General features: G+C 47.4%; 3 protein-coding genes across 3 annotated transcripts in view; 1 reads left to right on the top strand and 2 right to left on the bottom strand.

Annotated features, from left to right (window-relative positions):
* LOC142658002 (uncharacterized) overlaps nt 1-5827 on the bottom strand; it is a 61192-nt gene extending 55365 nt beyond the window's left edge. Inside the window, exon 1 of the mRNA XM_075833674.1 lies at nt 5708-5827. Coding sequence (XP_075689789.1) covers nt 5708-5792 — 85 coding nt within the window. The 5' untranslated portion in view covers nt 5793-5827. The remainder of the gene's footprint in view (nt 1-5707) is intronic.
* A 30-nt stretch (nt 5828-5857) lies between these two features.
* LOC142698778 (oocyte zinc finger protein XlCOF29-like) lies at nt 5858-18703 on the bottom strand. Its single transcript, XM_075847911.1, has 3 exons — nt 18572-18703; nt 6582-6745; nt 5858-6091 (listed from the first exon to the last, which is right to left on the bottom strand). Exons 2-3 carry the CDS (start codon nt 6657-6659, stop codon nt 5858-5860), a joined length of 312 nt encoding a protein of 103 aa, XP_075704026.1. The 5' UTR covers nt 6660-6745; nt 18572-18703.
* Nucleotides 18704-18934: 231 nt separating this feature from the next.
* Nucleotides 18935-25954, top strand: part of LOC142698612 (uncharacterized) — a 201682-nt gene continuing 194662 nt past the window's right edge. Inside the window, exons 1-4 of the mRNA XM_075847910.1 lie at nt 18935-19092; nt 20719-20882; nt 21000-21173; nt 21258-21381. Of these exons, the coding sequence (XP_075704025.1) occupies nt 20805-20882; nt 21000-21173; nt 21258-21381 (376 nt within the window). The 5' untranslated portion in view covers nt 18935-19092; nt 20719-20804. The remainder of the gene's footprint in view (nt 19093-20718; nt 20883-20999; nt 21174-21257; nt 21382-25954) is intronic.

Here is a 25954-nt window from a genome sequence, read left to right as displayed (position 1 = left end):
AGCTGAAACTGTTATTTTATGGTATATAATCCATTTCATTCCTGCATGAACCTCATCCCTGCTGTAGCTGCATTTCAAAAAGCTGAAACTGTTATTTTATGGTATATAATCCATTTCATTCCTGCATGAACCTCATCCCTGCTGTAGCTGCATTTCAAAAAGCTGAAACTGTTATTTTATGGTATATAATCCATTTCATTCCTGCATGAACCTCATCCCTGCTGTAGCTGCATTTCAAAAAGCTGAAACTGTTATTTTATGGTATATAATCCATTTCATTCCTGCATGAACCTCATCCCTGCTGTAGCTGCATTTCAAAAAGCTGAAACTGTTATTTTATGGTATATAATCCATTTCATTCCTGCATGAACCTCATCCCTGCTGTAGCTGCATTTCAAAAAGCTGAAACTGTTATTTTATGGTATATAATCCATTTCATTCCTGCATGAACCTCATCCCTGCTGTAGCTGCATTTCAAAAAGCTGAAACTGTTATTTTATGGTATATAATCCATTTCATTCCTGCATGAACCTCATCCCTGCTGTAGCTGCATTTCAAAAAGCTGAAACTGTTATTTTATGGTATATAATCCATTTCATTCCTGCATGAACCTCATCCCTGCTGTAGCTGCATTTCAAAAAGCTGAAACTGTTATTTTATGGTATATAATCCATTTCATTCCTGCATGAACCTCATCCCTGCTGTAGCTGCATTTCAAAAAGCTGAAACTGTTATTTTATGGTATATAATCCATTTCATTCCTGCATGAACCTCATCCCTGCTGTAGCTGCATTTCAAAAAGCTGAAACTGTTATTTTATGGTATATAATCCATTTCATTCCTGCATGAACCTCATCCCTGCTGTAGCTGCATTTCAAAAAGCTGAAACTGTTATTTTATGGTATATAACTCTGCTTTCCTGTCTTGCTATATAGTCTAATGTTATCTCAAAGTTTTGTCAAAGTGTTTGATCGTCGTTAAGTTTTATGATCATCCAGACCTGCTAGTTTGTTTGTTTATCTCTGCATAGCTTTTCACCTCATGTGTCTAGTTGATTTGATTAATAGCTGAACGAGCTTAATTAGGCCTAGATCTGAGCATCTACTCCCCTATAAATTTAGATGTAGCATATGGGGAAGGCACTCGTGCAGGGGGGCACGACGGCAGAAGTCATCTCTGTCTAAGTGTCATATTGTCAAAGTGTCCTGGCAGTTATACATGGCAGTTGCACAAGGTCAGTGACAGGTAAGCTGCATTACCAAACCAGACAAACTAGCCCACGCTCTCAATATTAGATTTCTAACTATCTGTAAACAAAGATGTTTGCCACCGCTCTCATCATTATAGCTGCTCTTGGTTTTCAATCCTATCACCCATTTAAGACTTGCCCAAAAACAGTCTACATCAGTCCCTCTCTCCTTGCCTCGCCCATGTACAGCTCCCATTCACTATTCACTTTCCTCAGTCAACTTAACCCATCTCATCCCACTGCCCAACATAAAAATCACTCTCATAAATCACATAACCATATGCTGTCTCTCTGCATTCTCCTGCTACTAGCTGCAGGGGACATCTCTCCCAACCCTGGGCCTCCCTTTTCTTCTGCCAAGCTCAACCACTTACCTGCCACACATAGAAACCCTGCAAATCTTCTTGCCATTCCTTGTATGTCTTCTCCTGTCTCTTTTAACTGTGCTCTCTGGAACTCTCGGTCCGTGTGCAACAAACTCACCTTTATTCATGACTTATTCCTTTCTAACTCTCTCAACCTTCTGGCTCTTACAGAAACATGGCTACACCTGTCTGACACTGCTTCCCCTGCTGCTCTATCTTATGGTGGTCTCCAGTTCTCTCATGCCCCCAGAACTGAGAACAGGCAGGGTGGAGGAGTAGGTATACTTCTTTCCCCACACTGCACTTTCCAGGTCATTCCCCCGGTCCCCTCACTCACATTTCCCTCTTTTGAAGTCCACACCCTCAGACTCTTTCACCCTTTTCCCCTCCGAGTGGCAGTTGTCTACCGCCCACCGGGCTCACCCCGCCAATTCCTGGATCATTTTGCTGCCTGGCTTCCACAATTTCTATCCTCTGAAACACCCACTCTCATCATGGGTGACTTCAACATCCCCATTGATAACCCAATCTCCTCATCTGCCTCCCAGTTTCTATCTTTAACCTCGTCCCTCGGTCTGTCACAACTTACTAACTCTCCTACACATGAAGACGGGCATTCACTTGACCTGGTCTTCTTCCGGCTCTGCTCAGTTTCTGACTTTATTAACTCTCCTCTCCCGCTTTCTGACCACAATCTTCTCTGCTTTACTATCAAATATTCTCTGCCTCCTCAGGTCATCCCTACGTATCAGACATACAGAAATCTACATGCCATTAACACTGTGAAACTCATAGACAGTCTACAGTCCTCATTGTCCCCTATCTCTTCCCTCTCCTGTCCCAATCTGGCTGCCAAACTTTATAATAACACTCTCAAAAATGCATTGGATGAAGCAGCCCCCACTACACTCCGAACCACCCGACAAAGACGACGACAACCCTGGCACACGCCTCAATCCCGCTTTCTTCAGCGGTGCTTGAGATGTGCTGAACGACTGTGGAGAAAATCGCATTTGGATGCAGATTTCCTCCATTACAAATTTATGCTCAAAACTTACAACTCTGCCCTTCACCGCGCCAAACAAGTCTACTTCACTTCTCTCATCTCCACACTATCTAATAATCCAAAACGCCTCTTTGATACTTTTCACTCCCTCCTTAGTCCTAAAGTGCAGACGCCAATCACAGATCTCAGTGCTGAAGACCTGGCCAATTATTTTAAAGTTAAAATTGACAACATCCGGCATGATATTATCTCCCAGTCCCCTAGTAACATCGATCCCCTTCCCCCCCGCACTCCCTCTTCTTCACTCTCAGCATTTGACCCAATAACTGAAGAAGAAGTCTCGAGGCTCCTCTCTTCTTCTCGTCCTACTACCTGCCCTAGTGATCCTGTCCCCTCACACCTCCTCCAGTCCCTCTCCCCTCACACCTCCTCCAGTCCCTCTCCCCTCACACCTCCTCCAGTCCCTCTCCCCAGCTGTCACTAGTCACCTCACTAAAATATTTAACCTCTCTCTTTCCTCTGGTATCTTTCCCTCCGCTTTTAAACATGCCATTATAAACCCATTATTGAAAAAACCAACACTTGACCCATCCAGCGCTGCCAACTACCGACCAGTCTCTAATCTGCCCTTCATCTCCAAACTCCTGGAACGCTTGGTCTACTCTCGCCTTATCCGCTATCTCTCTGCTAACTCCATTCTTGACCCCTTACAATCTGGTTTCCGCACTCTACACTCCACAGAAACTGCCCTTACTAAAGTCTCAAATGATCTCTTGGCGGCTAAATCGGACGGTAAATCCTCTCTCCTGATTCTTTTGGATCTCTCTGCAGCCTTTGACACTGTAGACCACAAACTCCTACTTAACATGCTCCACTCTATTGGCCTCAAGGACGCGGCTCTCTCTTGGTTTTCCTCCTATCTCTCTGACCGCTCATTCAGTGTGTCATTTGCTGGTTCCACCTCTTCTCCTCTTCCCCTTGATATCGGGGTTCCTCAGGGATCAGTCCTAGGTCCACTCCTCTTTTCTCTCTACACAGCTCCTATTGGACAAACCATCAGCAGATTTGGCTTCCAGTACCATCTCTACGCTGATGACACCCAATTATATACCTCTTCCCGTGACATCACCCCTGCTCTAATACAGAACACCAGTGATTGTCTGTCCGCTGTCTCTAACATCATGTCCTCTCTCTATCTGAAACTGAATCTTTCTAAAACTGAGCTCCTTGTGTTCCCACCATCTACTAACCTCCCTAAACCTGATGTCTCCATCTCTGTGTGTGGCACTATCATAACTTCTAAGCAGCACGCCCGCTGTCTCGGGGTTATTTTTGACTCAGATCTTTCCTTTACTCCTCACATACAATCACTTTCACGCTCCTGTCATTTTCACCTCAAAAACATCTCCAGAATCCGCTCTTTTCTTACGGAGGAAACTGCCAAAACTCTCATTGTTGCTCTGATTCACTCTCGTCTTGACTACTGTAACTCATTACTAGTCGGTCTTCCCCTCACTAAACTCTCCCCTCTCCAATCTATCCTCAATGCAGCAGCCAGGCTCATCTTTATGACCAACCGCTACACCAACGCCTCTAATCTGTGCCAGTCACTGCACTGGTTGCCCATCCCCTTCCGAATAAAATTCAAACTTATTACTCTCACCCACAAAGCTCTCCACAGTGCTGCACCTCCTTACATCTCCTCCCTCATCTCTGTCTACCACCCTACTCGGGCTCTACGTTCTGCCAACGACCTTAGATTAAAATCCTCCATAATCCGAACCTCCCACTACCGTCTCCAGGATTTCTCTCGTGCTGCACCCGTCCTCTGGAATGTGCTACCCCAGACAATCCGATTAATTCCCAATATCCACAGTTTTAAACGTGCCCTGAAAACACATCTATTTAGACAGGCCTATAACATTCCCTAATCTGACTCCTTTCCATGGCCCTCCATTTAGATTAGTCATCAGAATAAGATTCCCTCACACTCCTTCTCTTCATGTCCGTCATACACGGATAGTGGCTGGTGACCGGCTCATGCAGCTTTATGTTACCACCGCATGTGTATAAAAATGGCCGGACTATTGTGCAGAACAAACACTGTTACACTTTGTGTCTCCCTTATGTCCTCATAGATTGTAAGCTCTTGCGAGCAGGGTCCTCACTCCCCAGGTTTGAATTGTAAATGAACTTTGTCACTATGTAATGTCTGATATTGTTTGTTTCATGTTCCCTCTAAATTGTAAAGTGCTGCGTAATATGTTGGCGCTATATAAATAAAGATTATTATTATTATTATTATTATTACCCAAAAAGACTGAATGCTGTAATAAAGTCAAAGGGTAATTCAACAAAGTATTAGTTTAAGGGTGTGCAGATTTATGCAACCACATTATTTCTGTTCTTTATTTTTCCACCCTAAAAGATTTCAGTTAGTTTTTCAATGGAATTGTACAGAATTTAGGGGAAATTAAAGGTGGAAAAAGTTCCGGATTTTCATCTTGGACTGACTTTGTAAACATGACAAAAACCTGGCATTTTAACAGAGGTGTGCAGACCTTATATGTCCACTGTATGTATGTATATATTGTAGATGATTAAAAACACTTCTTTTTACGTTTTCTCGATACAGCTGTTATGTCTTCTCTATAAACAGATGCTGGATCATTTGGTATCAGCCGAATCCGTAAGTGAAGTGACCTGTTGGGAACAAGTTTTTACCTGCCATTTTTCTAAGTATGGCCTTTTTTGTGGTTTTTGTGAAGTGAACTGACAATTCCGCTGAGAGTCCAACACACAAGATCACAATAATATCGATCACATCTAAGTTGATGAAATGAGGTAATCAACTTTGTTGACGATTCTGGGAATGTTTTTTTTTGGAAACACATTGTACTTTAAATTAGTGGTAAATTTTGCTCCATACATTCTGTGTTACATAGTTAATAAGGATGAAAAAAGTCACAAGTGCAACCTATAATCCGACCGTGTTGATCCAGAGGAAGACAAAAACCCCCATGAGGTGGATGACAATTGTCTCATTAGTGGGAAAACATATATATATATATATCTGTCTCTTCTCACCTTGTGATGTGCGTGGCCGAAAGTTCTCCATCATGACCTCCTCGTACAGATCCTTGTGTCCTTCTAGATACTCCCACTCCTCCATGGAGAAATAGACAGCGACATCCTGACACCTTATAGGAACCTGACACACACACAATGATACAGTCATCACCCAGACACCTCCAGTGCTGTTACTGTAGAATTTCCCAGCATTCCCAGCAGTGTCACCTCTCCAGTCAGCAGCTCAGTCATCTTGTAGATCAGTTCTAAGATCTTCTTCTCATGTATCCGCGAGTGAGGGGGAGGCTCTGTGATGGGGCTCTGACTACTGCTCCATCCTCCTGACTCATGGATGATGGGAGTCGCACAGTCACCTGATGTCTTCTTCACTATTGTGTACTCCTGTGTATGGAGAGAGACACTTAGAGAACTGAACACAGTATTCTCCCTCAGTAGAAAGAGGGAGATTGTGACCCCGCTGTATAGAGCTCTAGTGACGCCACATCTTTAATACTGGAGACCTCACCTACAAAAAGACATTGAGAAAATAGAACGAGGCCAAAACTAAAAAGGAAATAATATTGGGGTGACTAGATGGACCATGTGCTCTCCTCCTGCCGTCATCTTCTATGTTTCTATATAGATGTCATCATGATCCTCCTGGTTCCTGGTCATTCTCATTGCTCTACAACATTACTATTGCTGCATTGGTGACATGACACATAACTGACCATATTGGTGGCTTATCTTCAGCTTTTCTGCTGGTGGCTTCTTGACGTCACTTGGAAGGTCTGGACGCTGTTATACAGGACACTGGATTCTTCCTATTACTTCCTATTATGTATTGTCCCTTCCCTATGTGTGACTTGTTCTAGAATGTAGAAAAGTTTACCTCTCCGCTCAACAGGTAGATGATCTCCAAGGTGAAGTCTAATATTCTTCTGCTCATCTCATTCCTGTCCTTGTCCATCCTTGGTGGGTCATTCAGCAGAAGGAACGTTGTGGAGGAGAAGATGAGAAAACTGGAGGAACTGGAGGATCTAGTACTGCAGACGTCTTTATGAAGAAAGGAGAAGATGGAAATCATACAGGGGACAACATCATGTGTGACATACAGAACCTCACTTATTCATCATTGAGAGAAACATCTTCTCAGAGCCGTCACCACATGGAATAAAGAGAACCTTTCACCAGTCCATACACGTGCAGCTGAGTGCACCATGTAATAGGCAGTGCTGCTCAATCCCTGTATCACTTTTAAAAAAAAACATCTATCCTCCTACGTTATTTAGCTATCGGTACCGTTACATTTGGCGCCCAATATGTAAATAAGCCCCTAAACTGTCAATGGGGGGGTTTCTTTATTGGCTAAATGGCAGGGGGCGTGTTACTTATCGCTCTGACACTGACCAGATACGGACAGTGTCAGGGCGGCTTGGGCTGTGTGATCTCTCAGGAGGATAGAATTTTTTTTAAAGTGATACAGGGTTCGTGCAGCACTGCCTATTACATGGTGCACTCAGTTGCACATATATGGGCTGGTGATAGGTTCTCTTTAACCCCTTAAGGACACAGCCTGTTTTGGCCTTCAGGACACAGCCGATTTTTTCAAATCTGACATGTTTCACTTTATGTGGTAATAACTCCGGAATGCTTTTACCTATCCAAGCGATTCTGAGATTGTTTTCTCGTGACACATTGGACTTTATGTTACTGGAAAAATTTGCTCGATACATTAAGTATTTAATTGTGAAAAACACCAAAATGTAGCGAAAAATTGCAAAAATTTGCATTTTTCTAAATTTATATGTATCAGCTTGTAAGACAGATGGTAATACCACACAAAATTGTTGCTAATTAACATCACCCATATGTCTACTTTAGATTGGCATCGTTTCTTGAACATCCTTTTATTTTTCTATGACATCACAAGGCTTAGAACTTTAGCAGCAATTTCTCACATTTTCAAGAAAATTTCAAAAGGCTATTTTTACAGGGGCCAGTTCAGATGTGAAGTGGATTTTAGGGCCTTATATATTAGAAACCCTCGATAAGTCACCCCATTTTAAAAACTTCACCCCTCAAAGTATTCAAAACAGCATTTAGAAAGTTTCTTAACCCTTTAGATGTTTCACAGGAATTAAGGCAAACTAGATGTGAAATGTTCAAATTTCTTTTTTTTTTTGCAGAAATTCATTTTTCATCTATTTTTTTTGTAACACAGAAAGTTTTACCAGAGAAACGCAACTCAATATCTATTGCCCAGATTCTGCAGTTTTTAGAAATATCCCACATGTGGCCCTAGTGCGGTAATGGACTGAAGCACCGGCCTCAGAAGCAAAGGAACACCTAGAGGATTTTGGGGCCTCCTTTTTATTAGAAAATATTTTAGGCTCCATGTCGGATCTGAAAGGCTCTTGCGGCACCAAAACAGTGGAAATCCCCCAAAAGTGACACCATTTTGGAAACTATACCCCTTGAGGAAATTATCTAGGGGTATAGTGAGCATTTTGACACCGCAGGTTTTTTGCAGAAATTATTGGAAGTAGGCCGTGAAAATGAAAATCTACATTCTTTCAAAGAAAATGTAGGTTTAGCTAATTTTTTCTAATTTCCACAAGGACTAAAAGGAGAAAATGCACCACTACTTTTGTAAAGCAATTTCTCCCGAGTAAAACAGTACCCCGCATGTGGTCATAAACGGCTTTTTGGACACACGGCGGAGCTTAGAAGGGAAAGAGCGCCATTTGGCTTTTGGAGCTCAAATTTAGCAGGAATGGTTTGCGGAGACCACGTCGCATTTGCAAAGCCCCTAAGGGACCAAAACAGTGAAAACACCAAAAAAGTGACTCCATTTAGGAAACTACACCCCTTGAAGAATTCATCTAGGGGTGTAGTGAGCATTTTGAACCCACAGGGGTTTCATAGATTTTATTAGAATTGGGCAGTGAAGATAAAAAAAAATCCTTTTTTCCAATAAGACGTAGCTTTAGCTCAACATTTTTCATTTTCTCAACAAATAAAGGAATAAAAGAACCCCAACATTTGTAAAGCAACTTCTCTGGAGTACGGCAATACCCCATTTGTGGTCATAAACTGCTGTTTGGGCACACGGCAAGGATCAGAAGAGAAGGAGCGCCATTTGGCTTTTGGAGCACAGATTTTGCTGGATTGGTTTCTTGACACCATGTCACTTTTGCAAAGCTCCTAAGGTGTCAGTACAGTGGAAACTCCCCAAAAGTGATTCCATTCACAAAACTACACCCCTTGAGGAGTTCATCTAGGGGTGTAGTGAGCATTTTGACCCCACAGGTGTTTCATAGATTTTATTAGAATTGGGCAGTGAAAATAAAAAAAAATCCTTTTTCTTCAATAAGACGTAGTTTTAGCTGAAAATGTTTCATATTCTCAACAAATAAATGTAAAAGAGCACCACAACACTTGTAAAGCAACTTCTCCTGTGTATGACAATACCACATATGTGGTCATAAACTGCTGTTTAGGCACAGAGTAGGGCACAGAAGGGAAGGAGCGCCATTTGGCTTTTGGAGTACAGATTTTGCTGGATTGGTTTCTGGGCGCTATATCGCATTTGCAAAGTCCCTGTGGGACCAAAACAGTGGATCCCCCCCAGAAGTAACCCCATTTTGGAAACTACACCCCTCAAGGTATTCACCTAGGGGTGTAGTGAGCATATTAACCCCACAGGTGATTGGCAGAAATTGGTGTGCACGTGATGTTGCAGAGTGAAAATGTTTTTTCAATAGATATGCCAATATCCAGCTTGTGCCACTGGAGACACACACCCCAAAAATTATTAAAAGGGTTCTCCCGGGTATGGCGATGCCATATATGTGGAAGTAAACTGCTGTTTGGGCACACTGTAGGGTTCAGAAGGGAGGTAGAGCCATTTGGCTTTTGGAGCGTGGATTTTGCTTGGTAGTAGTTTTGTTTGGAGTCTTACTGGTGTTTCCGTTTATAATGTGGGGGTACATGTAAGGCGGGCGGAGTATATAAGGGGCATAGTCAGGTGGTATAGTGGGGTAAAAAAAAAAAAAAAATAATCCATAGATGTGTGTTATGCTGTGACACAATCCTTTCTGCACAGGCCGGTGTCGCACTAATAAATGGTCTTTACTTATCCCCCTTTTGGTCCGCACTCGGCACCTTTGAAGTTTGGGGAATTTTGCTGGGAAGTGTTGTCCTGGTATAATACGGGCACCCTCGCTTCCAGCAGATATGTTTGGGCCCTCCCCTTCCTGGATCCCTAATTTTAGGGGCCTTGATAATTCGCCACTTGAAACAGAAGAAACGTTCCCCTCGGGCCGGCACAACTGCATATTTTTATTTCCTGGCTTATTGGTGCCTTGACTAATTTTATTTTTTCATAGACGTAGTGGTATGACGGCTGTTTTTTTTTGCGGGACGAGCTGTAGTTATTATTGGTACCATTTTGGGGTACATGCGACTTTTTGATCACTTGTTATCCTTTTTTTTTTGGGAGGCAAGGTGACCAAAAAACAGCAATTCTGGCATATTTTTTTAGTTCTTTTTATACAGCGTTCGCCACGTGTTATAAATTACATGTTACCTTTATTCTGCGGGTCAGTCCGATTCCGGTGATACCTAATATATAGCACTTTTTATGTTTTACAACTTTTTGCACAATAAAATAACTTTTGTAAAGAGAATGGATTTTTTCTGTCGCCAAGTTGTGAGAGCCATAACGGTTTTAAATTTTTCGTCGGCGGAGCTATATGAGGGCTTGTTTTTAGCGAGACGAGTTATAGTTTTTATAGACACCATTTTTAGGTACATGCGACTTTTTGATCACTTTTTATTTCAATTTTTGGAAGACAAAGTGACCAAAAAATAGCAATTATGTCAGTATTTTTTAGTTATTTTTTTTACGGCGTTCACTGTGCGGAATAAATAACATAATATTTTATAGTTCAGGTCGTTACGGTCGCAGCGATACCAAATATGTATGGTTTTATTATTTTTTTCAATAATAAATGACTTGATAAGGGAAAAAGGGCGATTGTGTTTTGTGTTATTATTTGAAACTTTTATTGTATTTTTTACAACTTTTATTTTTACTTTTTTGACACTTTTTTTGACACTTTTCTTTAGTCCCACTAGGGGACATGAAGGTCCAACAGTTTATTTGATGTTCTAATACATTGCACTACCTATGTAGTGCAATGTATTAGAACTGTCAGTTGTTCACTGACAGCAAGCCGATCAGGCTCCGCCTCTGGGCGGGGCCTAATCAGCTTACGTAATGGCAGACAGGAGTCCATTGTTAGGGCTCCTGTTGCCATGGTAGCAGTCGCCAGCCTTGCCATCGCGTGGCAAGGCTGCCGATTTGCTACAAACCTCTAGGATGCAGCGATCACAATGGATCGCTGCATCGAAGGGGTTAATGCCAGGAATCGGAGCTAGCTCCGGTTCCTGGCGATAGATCGGGCTGTCCGCTGTAACATACAGCGGACACCCACTGCTGATGACGCCGGCTCAGCTTCTGAGCCGGAAGCTGAGCCGGCGCCATCTTGCCGATGGTACCGGAAGCCTCCTGGGCCCCGCCGACGACGGGGCATAGGAGGATTTCGTTGCTGGCGGACCGGGAGGTAAGCATTAGCCCTCCGATCGCCTTTGCAGCCACCGGCAACCCAGCGATCATGTTGCTGGGGCGCCGGTGGCTATAAACTCCTCACATGCTGCGATCGCTATTCAACGCAGCATGTGAGGGGTTAATCGGTCGGATCGGAGGCTAGCTCCGGTCCTGGCCGATACCTCAGGGTGCCAGCTCTAACATACAGCTGTCACCCGGCGGTGATGTCGCTGGCTCAGCTCCTGAGCCAGCTTCATCTCCATGACGTACAGTTACGTCAAGATGCGGGAACAGTCCATCTCCCATGACGTAACTGTACGTGATTTTGCGGGAAGGGGTTAAAGGGGTATTCCCAACACGGACATTTCTTCCCGGGAGATGCCAGAAATGTCTGATAGATGCGGCTCCACCTCTGGGTGGCCTTGTTAGGTGGTTCCTGTAATCCTATAGAAGGGAATGAAGAGACACAATCGGCTCAGGTCCTCCTGCTATATAATATGCTGCCAACAGATCAGACTGGTGGTCAATGTGACAGATGCCCTTTATGAATTAATACACCCCTGATATAAGTTTTTACAGATATTAGAAGTTACCTCAGAGATCCTGGATCTACAGAGACATCTAAAATTCTTATTTTTTACAGTATTCCCCTATTCCTTGTAGATTGTTTTACCGGATAGTAACTTTGTTCACATCTGAATGACAGAAACTAACCACGGTTCATGGAAACCGGCCGCCCAGTGTGTACGCATGGAAGGTCGCGGCCGTCCAGTGTGTACGCATGGAAGGTCGCGGCCGTCCAGTGTGTACGCATGGAAGGTCGCGGCCGTCCAGTGTACACGCATGGAAGGTCGCGGCCGTCCAGTGTACACGCATGGAAGGTCGCGGCCGTCCAGTGTACACGCATGGAAGGTCGCGGCCGTCCAGTGTACACGCATGGAAGGTCGCGGCCGTCCAGTGTACACGCATGGAAGGTCGCGGCCGTCCAGTGTACACGCATGGAAGGTCGCGGCCGTCCAGTGTACACGCATGGAAGGTCGCGGCCGTCCAGTGTACACGCATGGAAGGTCGCGGCCGTCCAGTGTACACGCATGGAAGGTCGCGGCCGTCCAGTGTACACGCATGGAAGGTCGCGGCCGTCCAGTGTACACGCATGGAAGGTCGCGGCCGTCCAGTGTACACGCATGGAAGGTCGCGGCCGTCCAGTGTACACGCATGGAAGGTCGCGGCCGTCCAGTGTACACGCATGGAAGGTCGCGGCCGTCCAGTGTACACGCATGGAAGGTCGCGGCCGTCCAGTGTACACGCATGGAAGGTCGCGGCCGTCCAGTGTGTACGCATGGAAGGTCGCGGCCGTCCAGTGTGTACGCATGGAAGGTCGCGGCCGTCCAGTGTACACGCATGGAAGGTCGCGGCCGTCCAGTGTGTACGCATGGAAGGTCGCGGCCGTCCAGTGTGTACGCATGGAAGGTCCCGGCCGTCCAGTGTAGGCATGGAAGGTCCCGGCCGTCCAGTGTGTAGGCATGGAAGGTCCCGGCCGTCCAGTGTGAGGAAGCAGCATGTATTGTACTGTGTGAAGGATCTCTGCATTATCTTATCACATAGCAGTCATATCTTACACACAGACTTCTGTAAAGTGTGACCTGTCCTTCTACATCTGTCCTCCGCCTTCTACATTACTGTGCTGCTCCTTAAAAGACCTGTCCACCACCTTCTAGACCTGTCCTCTGCTTCTACATTACTCTGTGCTCCTCCTTCTAGACCTGTCCTCTGCTTCTACATTACTCTGTGCTGCTCCTTCTAGACCTCTCCTCTGCTTCTACATTACTATGTGCTGCTCCTTCTAGACCTGTCCTCTGCATCTACGTTACTCTGCGCTCCTACTTCTAGACCTGTCCTCTGCTTCTACATTACCTTGTCCACACCACCTAGACCTGTCCTGCTTCTACATTACTCTGTGCTCCTCCTTCTAGACCTGTCCTCTGCTTCTACATTACTCTGTGCTCCTCCTTCTAGACCTGTCCACCACCTTCAACACAGTAGACCACACCCTCTTGATACAAATTCTCTAGTCTCTTGACATCACAGACTTGGTCCTCTCTTAGATCTCCTCATAGCTTACTAACTAAACATTTATATCTCACACTAGCACACCTCCTCCTCCTCGTCGCACCCTCTGTCTGTTAGAGTCCCTCTAGGGTCCCAGTGTCCTGGGACCCTTAGTCTTCTCCATCTAAACTTTTGGTCAAATTTTCCTCCCTGGTCTTGATGTTTCCTCCCTGCTACCTACAGTGTAGAACAGTTATCTCCTCCTTCACCTCCCGCTACCTAAAGATCAACATGGAGCAAACTGAATCATCTTTACCCCATTTCACTCACTCACCCCCCCCCCCCCCCCCCACTTACCAGAACTATCAATCACAGGTAATGGCTCCACACTTTTCCCCATCTCACAGGTCCGCTGCATTGGGATAATCCTCAATTTCAAATGGCACAGCCAAGTGCTTACCACTTCTTGCTGCCTCCACCTCAAAAACCTTTTAGAAGTCAGACTTTCCCCACCCTCGAACAGACAAAAATGATAGTATATATGCCCTCATCATCCACCATCTAGACTACTCCAGTATCCTCCTCTGTGGCTTCCCATCTAACACTACTGCACCCCTCCTACCCATTCTCAACTCTGCAGCAGGGGTAAATCTACATCACCCCTCATTCCACCTCTGCGGTCACTGGCCACTCATTACCTACTAAAGTAAGTTAAAAATATTAAAAATGACATGCAAGGCTGTCAACATCTTGTCCCCTGCCTTAATCTCCCGATACCTACCCACATGTAATCTCCGGTCCTCAACCTGTCCCCTCCATACATCTCTGCTCTAATCTCCCAATACCTACCCACACGTAATCTCCTGTCCACTACCTGTCCCCTCCATACATCTCTGCTCTAATCTCCCGATACCTACCCACACGTAATCTCCTGTCCACAACCTGTCCCCTCCATACATCTCTGCCCTAATCTCCCAAAAAAAAAACGTGACCGGAGCATCGGCTTTCAGCATGGATGTCTGGTGCCCAGAGGCAGCCGGAGCAGAAGATCGGTGAGGGGTCCGGGTGTCAGACCCCCACAGATCATATACTGATGACGTATCCGGTGGAGATCATAACTTGTCCGATGTCCCCTATAATGTACTGGAAAAGAGAAAAAACAATTGTGAGCTGGAATAACGGAAAAAGCAGTCAATCCTGTTGTTTTCTGGGTTTCGTTTTTGCGGTGTGAGAGGTTTTATATTTCCGGTGATTGCGCGGTGTGAGAGGTTTTATATTTCCGGTGATTGCGCGGTGTGAGGGTTTTATATTTCCGGTGATTGCTCGGTGTGAGGGGGTTTATATTTCCGGTGATTGCCCGGTGTGAGGGGTTGATATTTCCGGTGATTGCGCGGTGTGAGGGGTTTTATATTTCCGGTGATTGCGCGGTGTGATGGGTTTTATATTTCCAGTGATTGCGCGGTGTGATGGGTTTTATATTTCCTGTGTTTGCGCGGTGTGGGGTTATATTTCCTGTGTTTGCGCGGTGTGTGGGGGTTTTATATTTCTGGTGTGAGGGGTTTATATTTCCGTAGATTGCCCGGTTTGAGGGTTTTATATTTCCGGTGATTGTGCGGTGTGAGGGGGTTTATATTTCCGGTGATTGCGCGGTGTGAGGGGTTTATATTTCCGGTGATTGCGCGGTGTGAGGGGTTTATATTTCCGGTGATTGCGCGGTGTGAGGGGTTTTATATTTCCGGTGATTGCGCGGTGTGAGGGGTTTTATATTTCTGGTGATTGCGCGGTGTGAGGGTTTTATATTTCCGGTGATTGCGCGGTGTGGGGGGTTTATATTTCCGGTGATTGCGCGGTGTGAGGGGTTTATATTTCCGGTGATTGCGCGGTGTGAGGGGTTTTATATTTCCGGTGATTGCGCGGTGTGAGGGGTTTTATATTTCCGGTGATTGTGCGGTGTGAGGGGGTTTATATTTCCAGTGATTGCGCGGTGTGGGGTTATATTTCCGGTTATTGCACGGTGTTATATTTCCTGTGATTGCGCGGTGTAAGGGGGTTTTATATTTCCGGTGTGAGGGGTATTATATTTCCGGTGATTGCCCGGTGTGAGGGTTTTATAATTCCGGTGATTGCGCGGTGTGAGGGGGTTTATATTTCCAGTGATTGCGCGGTGTGGGGTTATATTTCAGGGTTATTGCGCGGTGTGAGGGGGTTTCCTGCTTCGGGCGATCGCGCGGTGCGAGGGGGTTTCCTGTTTCGGGCGATCGCGTGGTGCGAGGGGGTTTCCTGTTTCGGGCGATCGCGCGGTGCGAGGGGGTTTCCTGTTTCGGGCGATCGCGCGGTGCGAGGGGGTTTCCTGTTTCGGGCGATCGCGCGGTGCGAGGGGGTTTCCTGTTTCGGGCGATCGCGCGGTGCGAGGGGGTTTCCTGTTTCGGGCGATCGCGCGGTGCGAGGGGGTTTCCTGTTTCGGGCGATCGCGCGGTGCGAGGGGGTTTCCTGTTTCGGGCGATCGCGCGGTGCGAGGGGGTTTCCTGTTTCGGGCGATCGCGCGGTGCGAGGGGGTTTCCTGTTTCGGGCGATCGCGCGGTGCGAGGGGGTTTCCTGTTTCGGGCGATCGCGCGGTGCGAGGGGGTTTCCTGATTCGGGCGATCGCGCGGTGCGAGGGGGTTTCCTGTTTCGGGCGATCGCGCGGTGCGAGGGGGTTTCCTGTTTCGGGCGATCGCGCGGTGCGAGGGGGTTTCCTGTTTCGGGCGATCGCGCGGTGCGAGGGGGTTTCCTGTTTCGGGCGATCGCGCGGTGCGAGGGGGTTTCCTGTTTCGGGCGATCGCGCGGTGCGAGGGGGTTTCCTGTTTCGGGCGATCGCGCGGTGCGAGGGGGTTTCCTGTTTCGGGCGATCGCGCGGTGCGAGGGGGTTTCCTGTTTCGGGCGATCGCGCGGTGCGAGGGGGTTTCCTGTTTCGGGCGATCGCGCGGTGCGAGGGGGTTTCCTGTTTCGGGCGATCGCGCGGTGCGAGGGGGTTTCCTGTTTCGGGCGATCGCGCGGTGCGGGGGGGGGGTTTCCTATTTCCGGCGATCGCGCGGTGCGGGGGGGGTTTCCTATTTCCGGCGATCGCGCGGTGCGAGGGGGTTTCCTATTTCCGCCGATCGCGCGGTGCGAGGGGGTTTCCTATTTCCGGCGATCGCGCGGTGCGAGGGGGTTTCCTATTTCCGGCGATCGCGCGGTGCGAGGGGGTTTCCTATTTCCGGCGATCGCGCGGTGCGAGGGGGTTTCCTATTTCCGGCGATCGCGCGGTGCGAGGGGGTTTCCTGTTTCCGGCGATCGCGCGGTGCGAGGGGGTTTCCTGTTTCGGGCGATCGCGCGGTGCGAGGGGGTTTCCTGTTTCGGGCGATCGCGCGGTGCGAGGGGGTTTCCTGTTTCGGGCGATCGCGCGGTGCGAGGGGGTTTCCTGTTTCGGGCGATCGCGCGGTGCGAGGGGGGGGGGGGTTTCCTATTTCCGGCGATCGCGCGGTGCGAGGGGGGGTTTCCTATTTCCGGCGATCGCGCGGTGCGAGGGGGGGGGGGTTTCCTATTTCCGGCGATCGCGCGGTGCGAGGGGGGGGGGGGGGTTTCCTATTTCCGGCGATCGCGCGGTGCGAGGGGGTTTCCTGTTTCCGGCGATCGCGCGGTGCGAGGGGGTTTCCTGTTTCCGGCGATCGCGCGGTGCGAGGGGGTTTCCTGTTTCCGGCGATCGCGCGGTGCGAGGGGGTTTCCTGTTTCCGGCGATCGCGCGGTGCGAGGGGGTTTCCTGTTTCCGGCGATCGCGCGGTGCGAGGGGGTTTCCTGTTTCCGGCGATCGCGCGGTGCGAGGGGGTTTCCTGTTTCCGGCGATCGCGCGGTGCGAGGGGGTTTCCTGTTTCCGGCGATCGCGCGGTGCGAGGGGGTTTCCTGTTTCCGGCGATCGCGCGGTGCGAGGGGGTTTCCTGTTTCCGGCGATCGCGCGGTGCGAGGGGGTTTCCTGTTTCCGGCGATCGCGCGGTGCGAGGGGGTTTCCTGTTTCCGGCGATCGCGCGGTGCGAGGGGGTTTCCTGTTTCCGGCGATCGCGCGGTGCGAGGGGGTTTCCTGTTTCCGGCGATCGCGCGGTGCGAGGGGGTTTCCTGTTTCCGGCGATCGCGCGGTGCGAGGGGGTTTCCTGTTTCGGGCGATCGCGCGGTGCGAGGGGGTTTCCTGTTTCGGGCGATCGCGCGGTGCGAGGGGGTTTCCTGTTTCGGGCGATCGCGCGGTGCGAGGGGGTTTCCTGTTTCCGGCGATCGCGCGGTGCGAGGGGGTTTCCTGTTTCCGGCGATTGCGCGGTGCGAGGGGGTTTCCTGTTTCTGGCGATCGCGCGGTGCGAGGAGGTTTCCTGTTTCCGGCGATCGCGCGGTGCGAGGGGGGTTTCCTATTTCCGGCAATCGCGCGGTGCGAGGGGGGGGTTTCCTATTTCCGGCGATCGCGGTGCGAGGGGGTTTCCTATTTCTGGCGATCGCGCGGTGCGAGGGGGGGTTTCCTATTTCCGGCGATCGCGCGGTGCGAGGGGGGGGGGGGGGTTTCCTATTTCCGGCGATCGCGCGGTGCGAGGGGGGGGGGGGGTTTCCTATTTCCGGCGATCGCGCGGTGCGAGGGGGGGGGGGGGTTTCCTATTTCCGGCGATCGCGCGGTGCGAGGGGGGTTTCCTATTTCCGGCGTTGGAGAATCGCAGCGACCAAAAACAGCGACGTTCACATGTGATTTATTTCTGCCGGTTATAATTTGATATTTTGATAATTTGGACATAACGGATGCGGCGATTACGTTACTTATTTTTAATGTTTACATCATTTTTTGCAAGAAAATAAAAACACAAAAAACGTATTACTATGGTAACTGGTCGGTCTCGCGCAGTTTCTTCGGAGGACAGAGGACGCCGCTATCTATAACTGATCAGATGCTGCGGTCGCTATTAATCACGGCATCTGAGGGGTTAAACGCCGGGATTGCGCTGTCTCTGATCTTGGCGGTTGCCGGCGGCTGTCAGTAGTCGTGTACGGTGCAGGCTCCGCTCCTTCTAGGGTGATGGCGCACGTCCAACATAATACTATAGAAGAGATCTCACCAAGGGTTTAAACCCTCCTGTATTTCATATTTACAGCGCTTAATATAAATAATCACCAGCACTGTGCCAGACAAAAACGCACCAAAATCGGACAGAAATGACCTCATGTAACCTTACCTTACTACTGCATCATGGGAAATCTCCTGACTGATAACAGAGAGAACACTAAACAACAGCGGTGACCGGAACTCATGTACACTTGCCCAGCGCCGCTGCACCCCATACACAGAAACAGCTGAAGGACCTGTGATGACGTCACCACCATGTGACCAGGACGGGAGGGGACAGAACTCCGCCCCTAATGTCACGTGATCATCATCTTTCCACAGCGCACGAGACCCACTCCCTCACAGAGATCCCGCCACCGATATCACGTGATCATCGTCACAGGTTCTCCATCCACCGCGTCTCTCCACTGATAAGCTCCGCCCCTCCTGCCCCTGTCACGTTGTGGTGACGTCACCACAGGTCCTTCAGCTATGGCCCTGTATGAGGTAGAGAGCAGCGCTGGTCGGGTGTTCTCTCTGTTATCAGTCACCCCTGTATGAGTGTGTATACAGAGAGCTGTCAATCATTGATTGCCCCGCCCACTGGACTCATAGCCGTGATTTAACCCCTCCAGTGCCGGCCTCTTTGGGGTAAGTGGTTATTTCTGGTCTTTGTAGTGGTCGGATGTTTTGTGGGACGAGTCGTGTTTTGTAATGACATAATATTCGGGACATACAACTTATTCACTGACTTTTATACATTTCTTGTTAATGTCGTTCACCGTGCGGTTTAAGGGAATGTTCACACGTAGCGAATACGACCCACAACACGCAAGGAAATCACCCCGAATATTCACCCCAAATGGTGGACGTATAATCCCCCCGAATATCTACTACAGAAATACAACAAGGCCGATCCCCACCTCTCCGAGCGTTACCATAGCAACACGTCCCTGCTCTTCCAGCTGTGTCCAGGTGACCCCTATAATGACATGTGACCTCTCCGGCCTGTGATTGGCTGCAGGGGTCACATGACGCCTTCTTTTTTATATAGGTGTAACCTGCAGCGTTGCTGTGAACACGCGGTGGAGCCGCAGAGGATTCTGGGAACAATGGCGTTTGTTGCGGAACTTGACTTTCCTATTGAACTTAATGGGGAAATTCTGCAACAAATGCGCAGCGAATCCGCGGTATAAATCCGATATCCTGCGTGTTGATAATCCGCCCCGCAGGTTAACCCCTTCACCACCGGGTCGTTTTTGTTTTTTCGTCGTCTTTAGCTTTCTTGTTTTTCCGTGGATGGCGCAGAGTGAGGGCTTGTTGTTTTTTATGATTAGTGTTTTTTGTTCTATTGTGGTCGTTTTGATTTTAACGGATGCGGTGATAACAGTGATGTTTATTATTTAGTTTTTTATATTACTTTAGGCCCCCTGCAAACGACCGTACCCGTAATGATGGTCCGTAATTACGGGCACGGCCAGCTGATGACGGCTGCAGACAGCCACCCACATTTGCGGACTTCTCCCATATAAAGTATGGGCGCACGGTCTGTAAAAAGCAGAAAATAGGACATGTCCTATCTTTTGCGGAGCCTTTCTACGGCCCGGACACCTGCCAACAAATATACGGACACCTATGGGAAGGTGTCCGTGACCACAGAACTGAATGGAACCGTATTCTGATCCGCAATTACGGTCCATAATTGCGGACCAAAATGACGGTCGTGTGCACGGGGCCTTTAGAGGAAAAAATGGGAAACATTTTTTTGCTTTTCTTTTTTTTTTATATTTTCACATTTTTTTTTTTACATAACTAAAAACTTTATTTAGCTATTTTTAACAAATTGTATTGCTCCCCTGGGGGACGTGAACTAGTGATGATTAGATCGCTGGTCCCATACACTGTAATACTAATGTATCGCAGTATATCGTATATTAAGGGGTTAATAGGAGCAGAAAGATGGTGACCCGCCTGGTGAGATGATGACTACATCCTTGTGGAGAATGAATGGAGAGGTGACCACACATGTGCACGACTCTCTCCATTCACTTGTATAGGAGTTCCAGAAACAGCCGAGCACGTCCAGAGGTGGAGCCGCATCTATCAGACATTTCTGGCATATCCTGGGGAGAAATGTCCGTGTTGGGAATACCCCTTTATTCCATGTGGTGACGGCTCTGAGAAGATGTTTCTCTCAATGATGAATAAGTGAGGTTCTGTATGTCACACATGATGTTGTCCCCTGTATGATCTCCATCTTCTCCTTTCTTCATAAAGACGTCTGCAGTACTAGATCCTCCAGTTCCTCCAGTTTTCTCATCTTCTCCTCCACAACGTTCCTTCTCCTGAATGACCCACCAAGGATGGACAAGGACAGGAATGAGATGAGCAGAAGAATATTAGACTTCACCTTGGAGATCATCTACCTGTTGAGCGGAGAGGTAAACTTTTCTACATTTCTCTGCTCTTTATTATAGAACAAGTTTTATTCTTCAGACCTTCCACCATTCTTGTAGTCGTCTTTGGCCAGTTCTCGAAGTGTCTCTGTCCATACACAGGAGTACACAATAGTGAAGAAGACATCGGGTGACTGTACGACTCCCATCATCCATGAGTCAGGAGGATGGAGCCGTAGTCAGAGCCCCATCACAGAGCCTCCCCCTCACTCCCGGATACATGACAAGAAGATCTTAGAACTGATCTACAAGATGACTGAGCTGCTGACTGGAGAGGTGACACTGCTGGGAATTCTGGGAAATTCTACAGTAACAGCACTGGAGGTGTCTGGGTGATGACTGTATCATTGTGTGTGTCAGGTTCCTATAAGGTGTCAGGATGTCACTGTCTATTTCTCCATGGAGGAGTGGGAGTATCTAGAAGGACACAAGGATCTGTACGAGGAGGTCATGATGGAGAACTACCGGCCGCGCACATCACAAGGTGAGAAGAGACAGATGTTTTTCCCCTAATGAAACATTTATCATCCACCCCATGGGGGGTTTTGTCTCCCTCTGGATTGACACGCTCGAATTAGAAATTGGACTTGATGGACTTGTGTCTTTTTGTAACACAGAATGTATGGAGCAGAATTCACCACTAATATAAAGAACAACGTGTTCTGAAAAAACAATCTCAGAATGACTTGGATGAGTAAAATCTTATTCCCACTTATGGTACATCCACACACGGTGTAAACACTGCGGAACTTCTGACTGGATTTTCTGTGTGGAGATTCCGCAGTGTTTTCAGAAGAGATATTGACATGTTGTAGATTGAGAATCTGCACCGCACTTTTCTGTGTATTTTTCCGCAGCGTGTGGATGAGATTTGTTAAAATCTCATCCTCATTGCTGCTACTGTAATACGCTGCAGATTTTCCCGCAATAAAATGCTTTTCAGAAAATCTGCATCTTATCCGCCCCGTGTGCACATACCCTTAAAGTCACACGTCCGATTTGAGAAATGGTTCTCTCTTAAACAGGTAAAAAATAAGCAGTGGATTCCACTCTCCGAGGAGTCCCTGGCATCACTGTCCCTGTTCATATATGGCAGATGTCAGGGGCTACCTCTAGGATTACAATTCCCGGCCAAAGTGACAGCAACGCTCTGCTAAGGGATTACCCTCCTAGATGGAGCTTCAGTGGCGCTATCTAAAGGGGGGTGGCACTATCTATGGGGGGTTGAGGGGTTTGGCATCTAAGTATGATAAAACCAACGGGGAGAGAGCCGACAGACGTGAAAGTGCAGCGCTGCATACATTAAACCTTGTTCCATTCTGCCAACGTTTAGTTACATTACAACTGCCCGGGGCATCAGCAGTTGCAAAGTATATAGCTGTATGGCTGTCGTGAAGGGATTAATAATTATGTAAAGAAAATATTGCCTACAGAGGTGTACACAGCCTTTAAGAGGATAATAAGCAGTTGACGCCCTGACACTTTTTTGGGTTGCAGGGAACTCTTAAAGAGGCTCTGTCACCAGATTTTGCAACCCCTATCTCTTATTGCAGCAGATCGGCGCTGCAATGTAGATTACAGTAACGTTTTTATTTTAAAAAAACGAGCATTTTTGGCCAAGTTATGACCATTTTTGTATTTATGCAAATGAGGCTTGCAAAAGTCCAACTGGGCGTGTATTATGTGCGTACATCGGGGCGTGTTTACTACTTTTACTAGCTGGGCGTTGTGTATAGAAGTATCATCCACTTCTCTTCAGAACGCCCAGCTTCTGGCAGTGCAGACACAGCCGTGTTCTCGAGAGATCACGCTGTGACGTCACTTCCCCAGGTCCTGCATCGTGTCGGACGAGCGAGGACACATCGGCACCAGTGGCTACTGATGATTCTGCAGCAGCATCAGCGTTTGCAGGTAAATCGATGTAGCTACTTACCTGCAAACGCTGATGCTGCTGCAGAATCATCTGTAGCCTCTGGTGCCGATGTGGCCGACACGATGCAGGACCTGTGAGTGACGTCACAGATCTGCACTCCCAGAAGCTGGGCGTTCTGAAGAGAAGTGGATGATACTTCTCGTCAGAACGCCCAGCTAGTAAAAGTAGTAAACACGCCCCGATGTACGCACATAATACACGCCCACTTTTACTTTTCAACACGCCCAGTTGTACTTTTGCAAGCCTCATTTGCATAAATACAAAAATGGTCATAACTTGGCCAAAAATGCTCGTTTTTTAAAAATAAAAACGTTACTGTAATCTACATTGCAGCGCCTATCTGCTGCAATAGCAGATAGGGGGTGCAAAATCTGGTGACAGAGCCTCTTTAAATTAGAGGAGCCCTGTGTCCCGCTACTTTTAAGTGTATCCGTGACTACAGAACGCAGATACAGTTAAATACTATGGCGGAGCAGGGAGATGTCAGCGCCCCGCTGTTCGCTATGGTAGGACACAGTCTACTTTAGGCCTGCGGCTTACGGGGTGCAGGAACATTGACCCAGGTAGTGAGGACCTCAGCATTGCAATCTCGGCTCTGATCAGTAAACATAGAAGTGTAGAGAGAAGTGTCTGATATATAGACAGATATACAGTAGTCATGTATTCAGTCACTGTGTGTTTCCCACAGATGGATCCAGTAGGAGAAATCCACCAGAGAGATGTCCCAGTCCTCTGTATTCCCAGGTCTGTCAAGAGGAAAATCACAATGTCCCAGAGAATCATCAGGTAGATGAAGCTGAGCCCTATACCAGATCTATATAGGGGGGTGTGGAGCTTTTTGGTCCTGCAGTCATAGATGTGGTCATAGATTTTGGTGGTTTCTTATGTTGATCTGTTAGATTCTTTGCACTCTCTGCTGTATTGTACTGAAATGTTACATATGTGAAATCAGGGGGAAGATCTGACTAATATTAAAGTGGAGGATGAAGCAGAAGAAGAGCGGGTGAGGGGCGATCAACCGTGTAACAGTGAAGTGGAAGAGGAAATTCCAGGAGGTGTTACCACAGGTAAGTAATAATGAATTTAGAAAGTGAATTATGAGGCTTGTTAAGGTGGGGTTCCTCCTTAGTTCTACATTACAGTAACACGTCAGACAATGTGTTATACATAGTGCAGGACCTGAGGGAGCTGTGACTGCACATAGAAGTTCTCTACAAGGTGATCTACGGATCCGGTCATGCACTAGGCTTAGTATCAGATTTTGGGAGGGGCACCAGGGGCCTGTAAAAACTATGATACATTAGTATTGCAGTGTATTGAACCAGAGATCTGACTATCTCTGGTTCAAATCCCCTAGGGGAACTAATAAAAAGTGTTTAAAAATAGTTACATAAAGTTTTCAGCGATCGCTGTTCCTGGCCGTTAGTCCGGTGTCAACTGTAATACACAGCTGTCATCCGCAGAATATGGAGCGGGCTCAGCGCATATCTGTGTATGACAGACATGAAATGTATTAGGATGCCAGGAGTGTGTGGGATACTGCTGAATGAAGGGGTCAAGTTCTGATGACTAATGTAAAAGGGGGCCAAGTAAAGGAGTCAGATTAGGGAATGTTTCTGAATAGATGTGTCTTCATGGCACGCTTAAAACTGTGGATGTTAGGAATTAATCTGATTGTCTGGGTTAGCGCATTCCAGAGGACTGGTGCAGCATGAGAGAGGTCTTTGAGATGGGAGTGGGAGGTTCGGATTATAAGGATGTTTAATCTAAGGTCATTGGCAGAACATAGAGCACCACTAGGGTGGTAGACAGAGATGAGAGAGGAGATGTAAGGAGGTGCAGCACTGTGGAGAGCTTTGTGGGTGAGATTAATAAGTTTGAATTTAATTCTGAAGGGTATGGACATCTAGAGCAGTGACTGGCACAGGGTAGAGGTGTTGGTGTAGCGGTTGGTCAGAAAGATGAGCCTGGCTGCTGCATTGAGGGTAGTTTGAAGAGGGGAGAATTTAGTTTGGGGAAGACTATTAGTAATGAGTTACAGTAGTCAAGACGAGAGTGAATCAGAGCGACAATGAGAGTTTCGGCTGTTTCCACATTAAGAAAAGGGTGGATTCTGGAGATGGTTTTGAGGTGAAAGAGGCAGGAATATATAAGTGATTGAATGTGCAAAGAAAAAGAAAAATTCTGAATTGAAAATTACCCCAAGACAGCGGGCGTGCTGCCTGGGAGTTATGGTAGTACCACACACTGAGATGGAGACATCAGGTTTAGGTAGGTTAGTCGATGGTGGGAACACAAGGAGCTCAGTTTGAGAAAGATTCAGTTTTAGATAGAGAGAGGACATGATGTTAGAGACAGCGGACAGACAATCACTGGTTTCTTGTATTAGAGCAGGGGTGATGTCATGAGAAAAGGTCTATAATTGGGTCATCAGCATAGAGATGGTACCGGAAGCCAAATCTGCTGATGGTTTGTCCAATAGGGGCTGTGTAGAGAGAAAAGAGGAGTGGACCTAGGACTGATCCCTGAGGAACCCCTACAGAAAGGGGAAGAGGAGAAGTAGAACCAGCAAAAGACAAACTGAGCGAGCGGTCAGGAAGATAGGAAGAAAACCAAGTGAGATCCATGTCCTTAAGACCAATATAGTGGAGCATATTAAGTAGGAGTTGGTGGTCTACAGAGTCAATGGCTGTAGAGAGCTCCAGAAAAATGAGTAGAGCGTTTTTTCCATTAGATTTAGCCATCAGCAGATCGTATGAGACTTCAGTAAGGGCAGTTTCTGTGGAGTGCGGAAACCAGATTGTAAAGGGTCAAGAATAGAGTTAGCAGAGAGATAACGGATAAGGCGAGAGTAGACCAAGCTTTCGAGAAGATGAGACGAAGGGGAGATTGGAGACCAGTCGGTAGGTAGCAGCGCAGGATTGCTCAAGAGATGTTTTTTTCAGTAATGGGTTTATAACGGCATGTTTTTAAAAGAGGAGGGAAAGTTTCAAGAAGAAAGAGTTTAAGTATTTTAGTCAGGTGACCGGTGAAAGCAGGGGAAAGAGACTAAACGAGGTGTAAGGGGATAGGGTCACTGGGGCAGGTAGCAGGACGAGAAGAAGAGGAGCCTAGAGACTTCTTC

This window comes from Rhinoderma darwinii, chromosome 1 (genome assembly GCF_050947455.1).
Source record: "Rhinoderma darwinii isolate aRhiDar2 chromosome 1, aRhiDar2.hap1, whole genome shotgun sequence".
Lineage (NCBI taxonomy): Eukaryota > Metazoa > Chordata > Amphibia > Anura > Rhinodermatidae > Rhinoderma > Rhinoderma darwinii.
The sequence above is the reverse complement of the archived record's forward strand: the minus strand, read 5'-3'. Positions and strand labels throughout refer to the sequence as shown.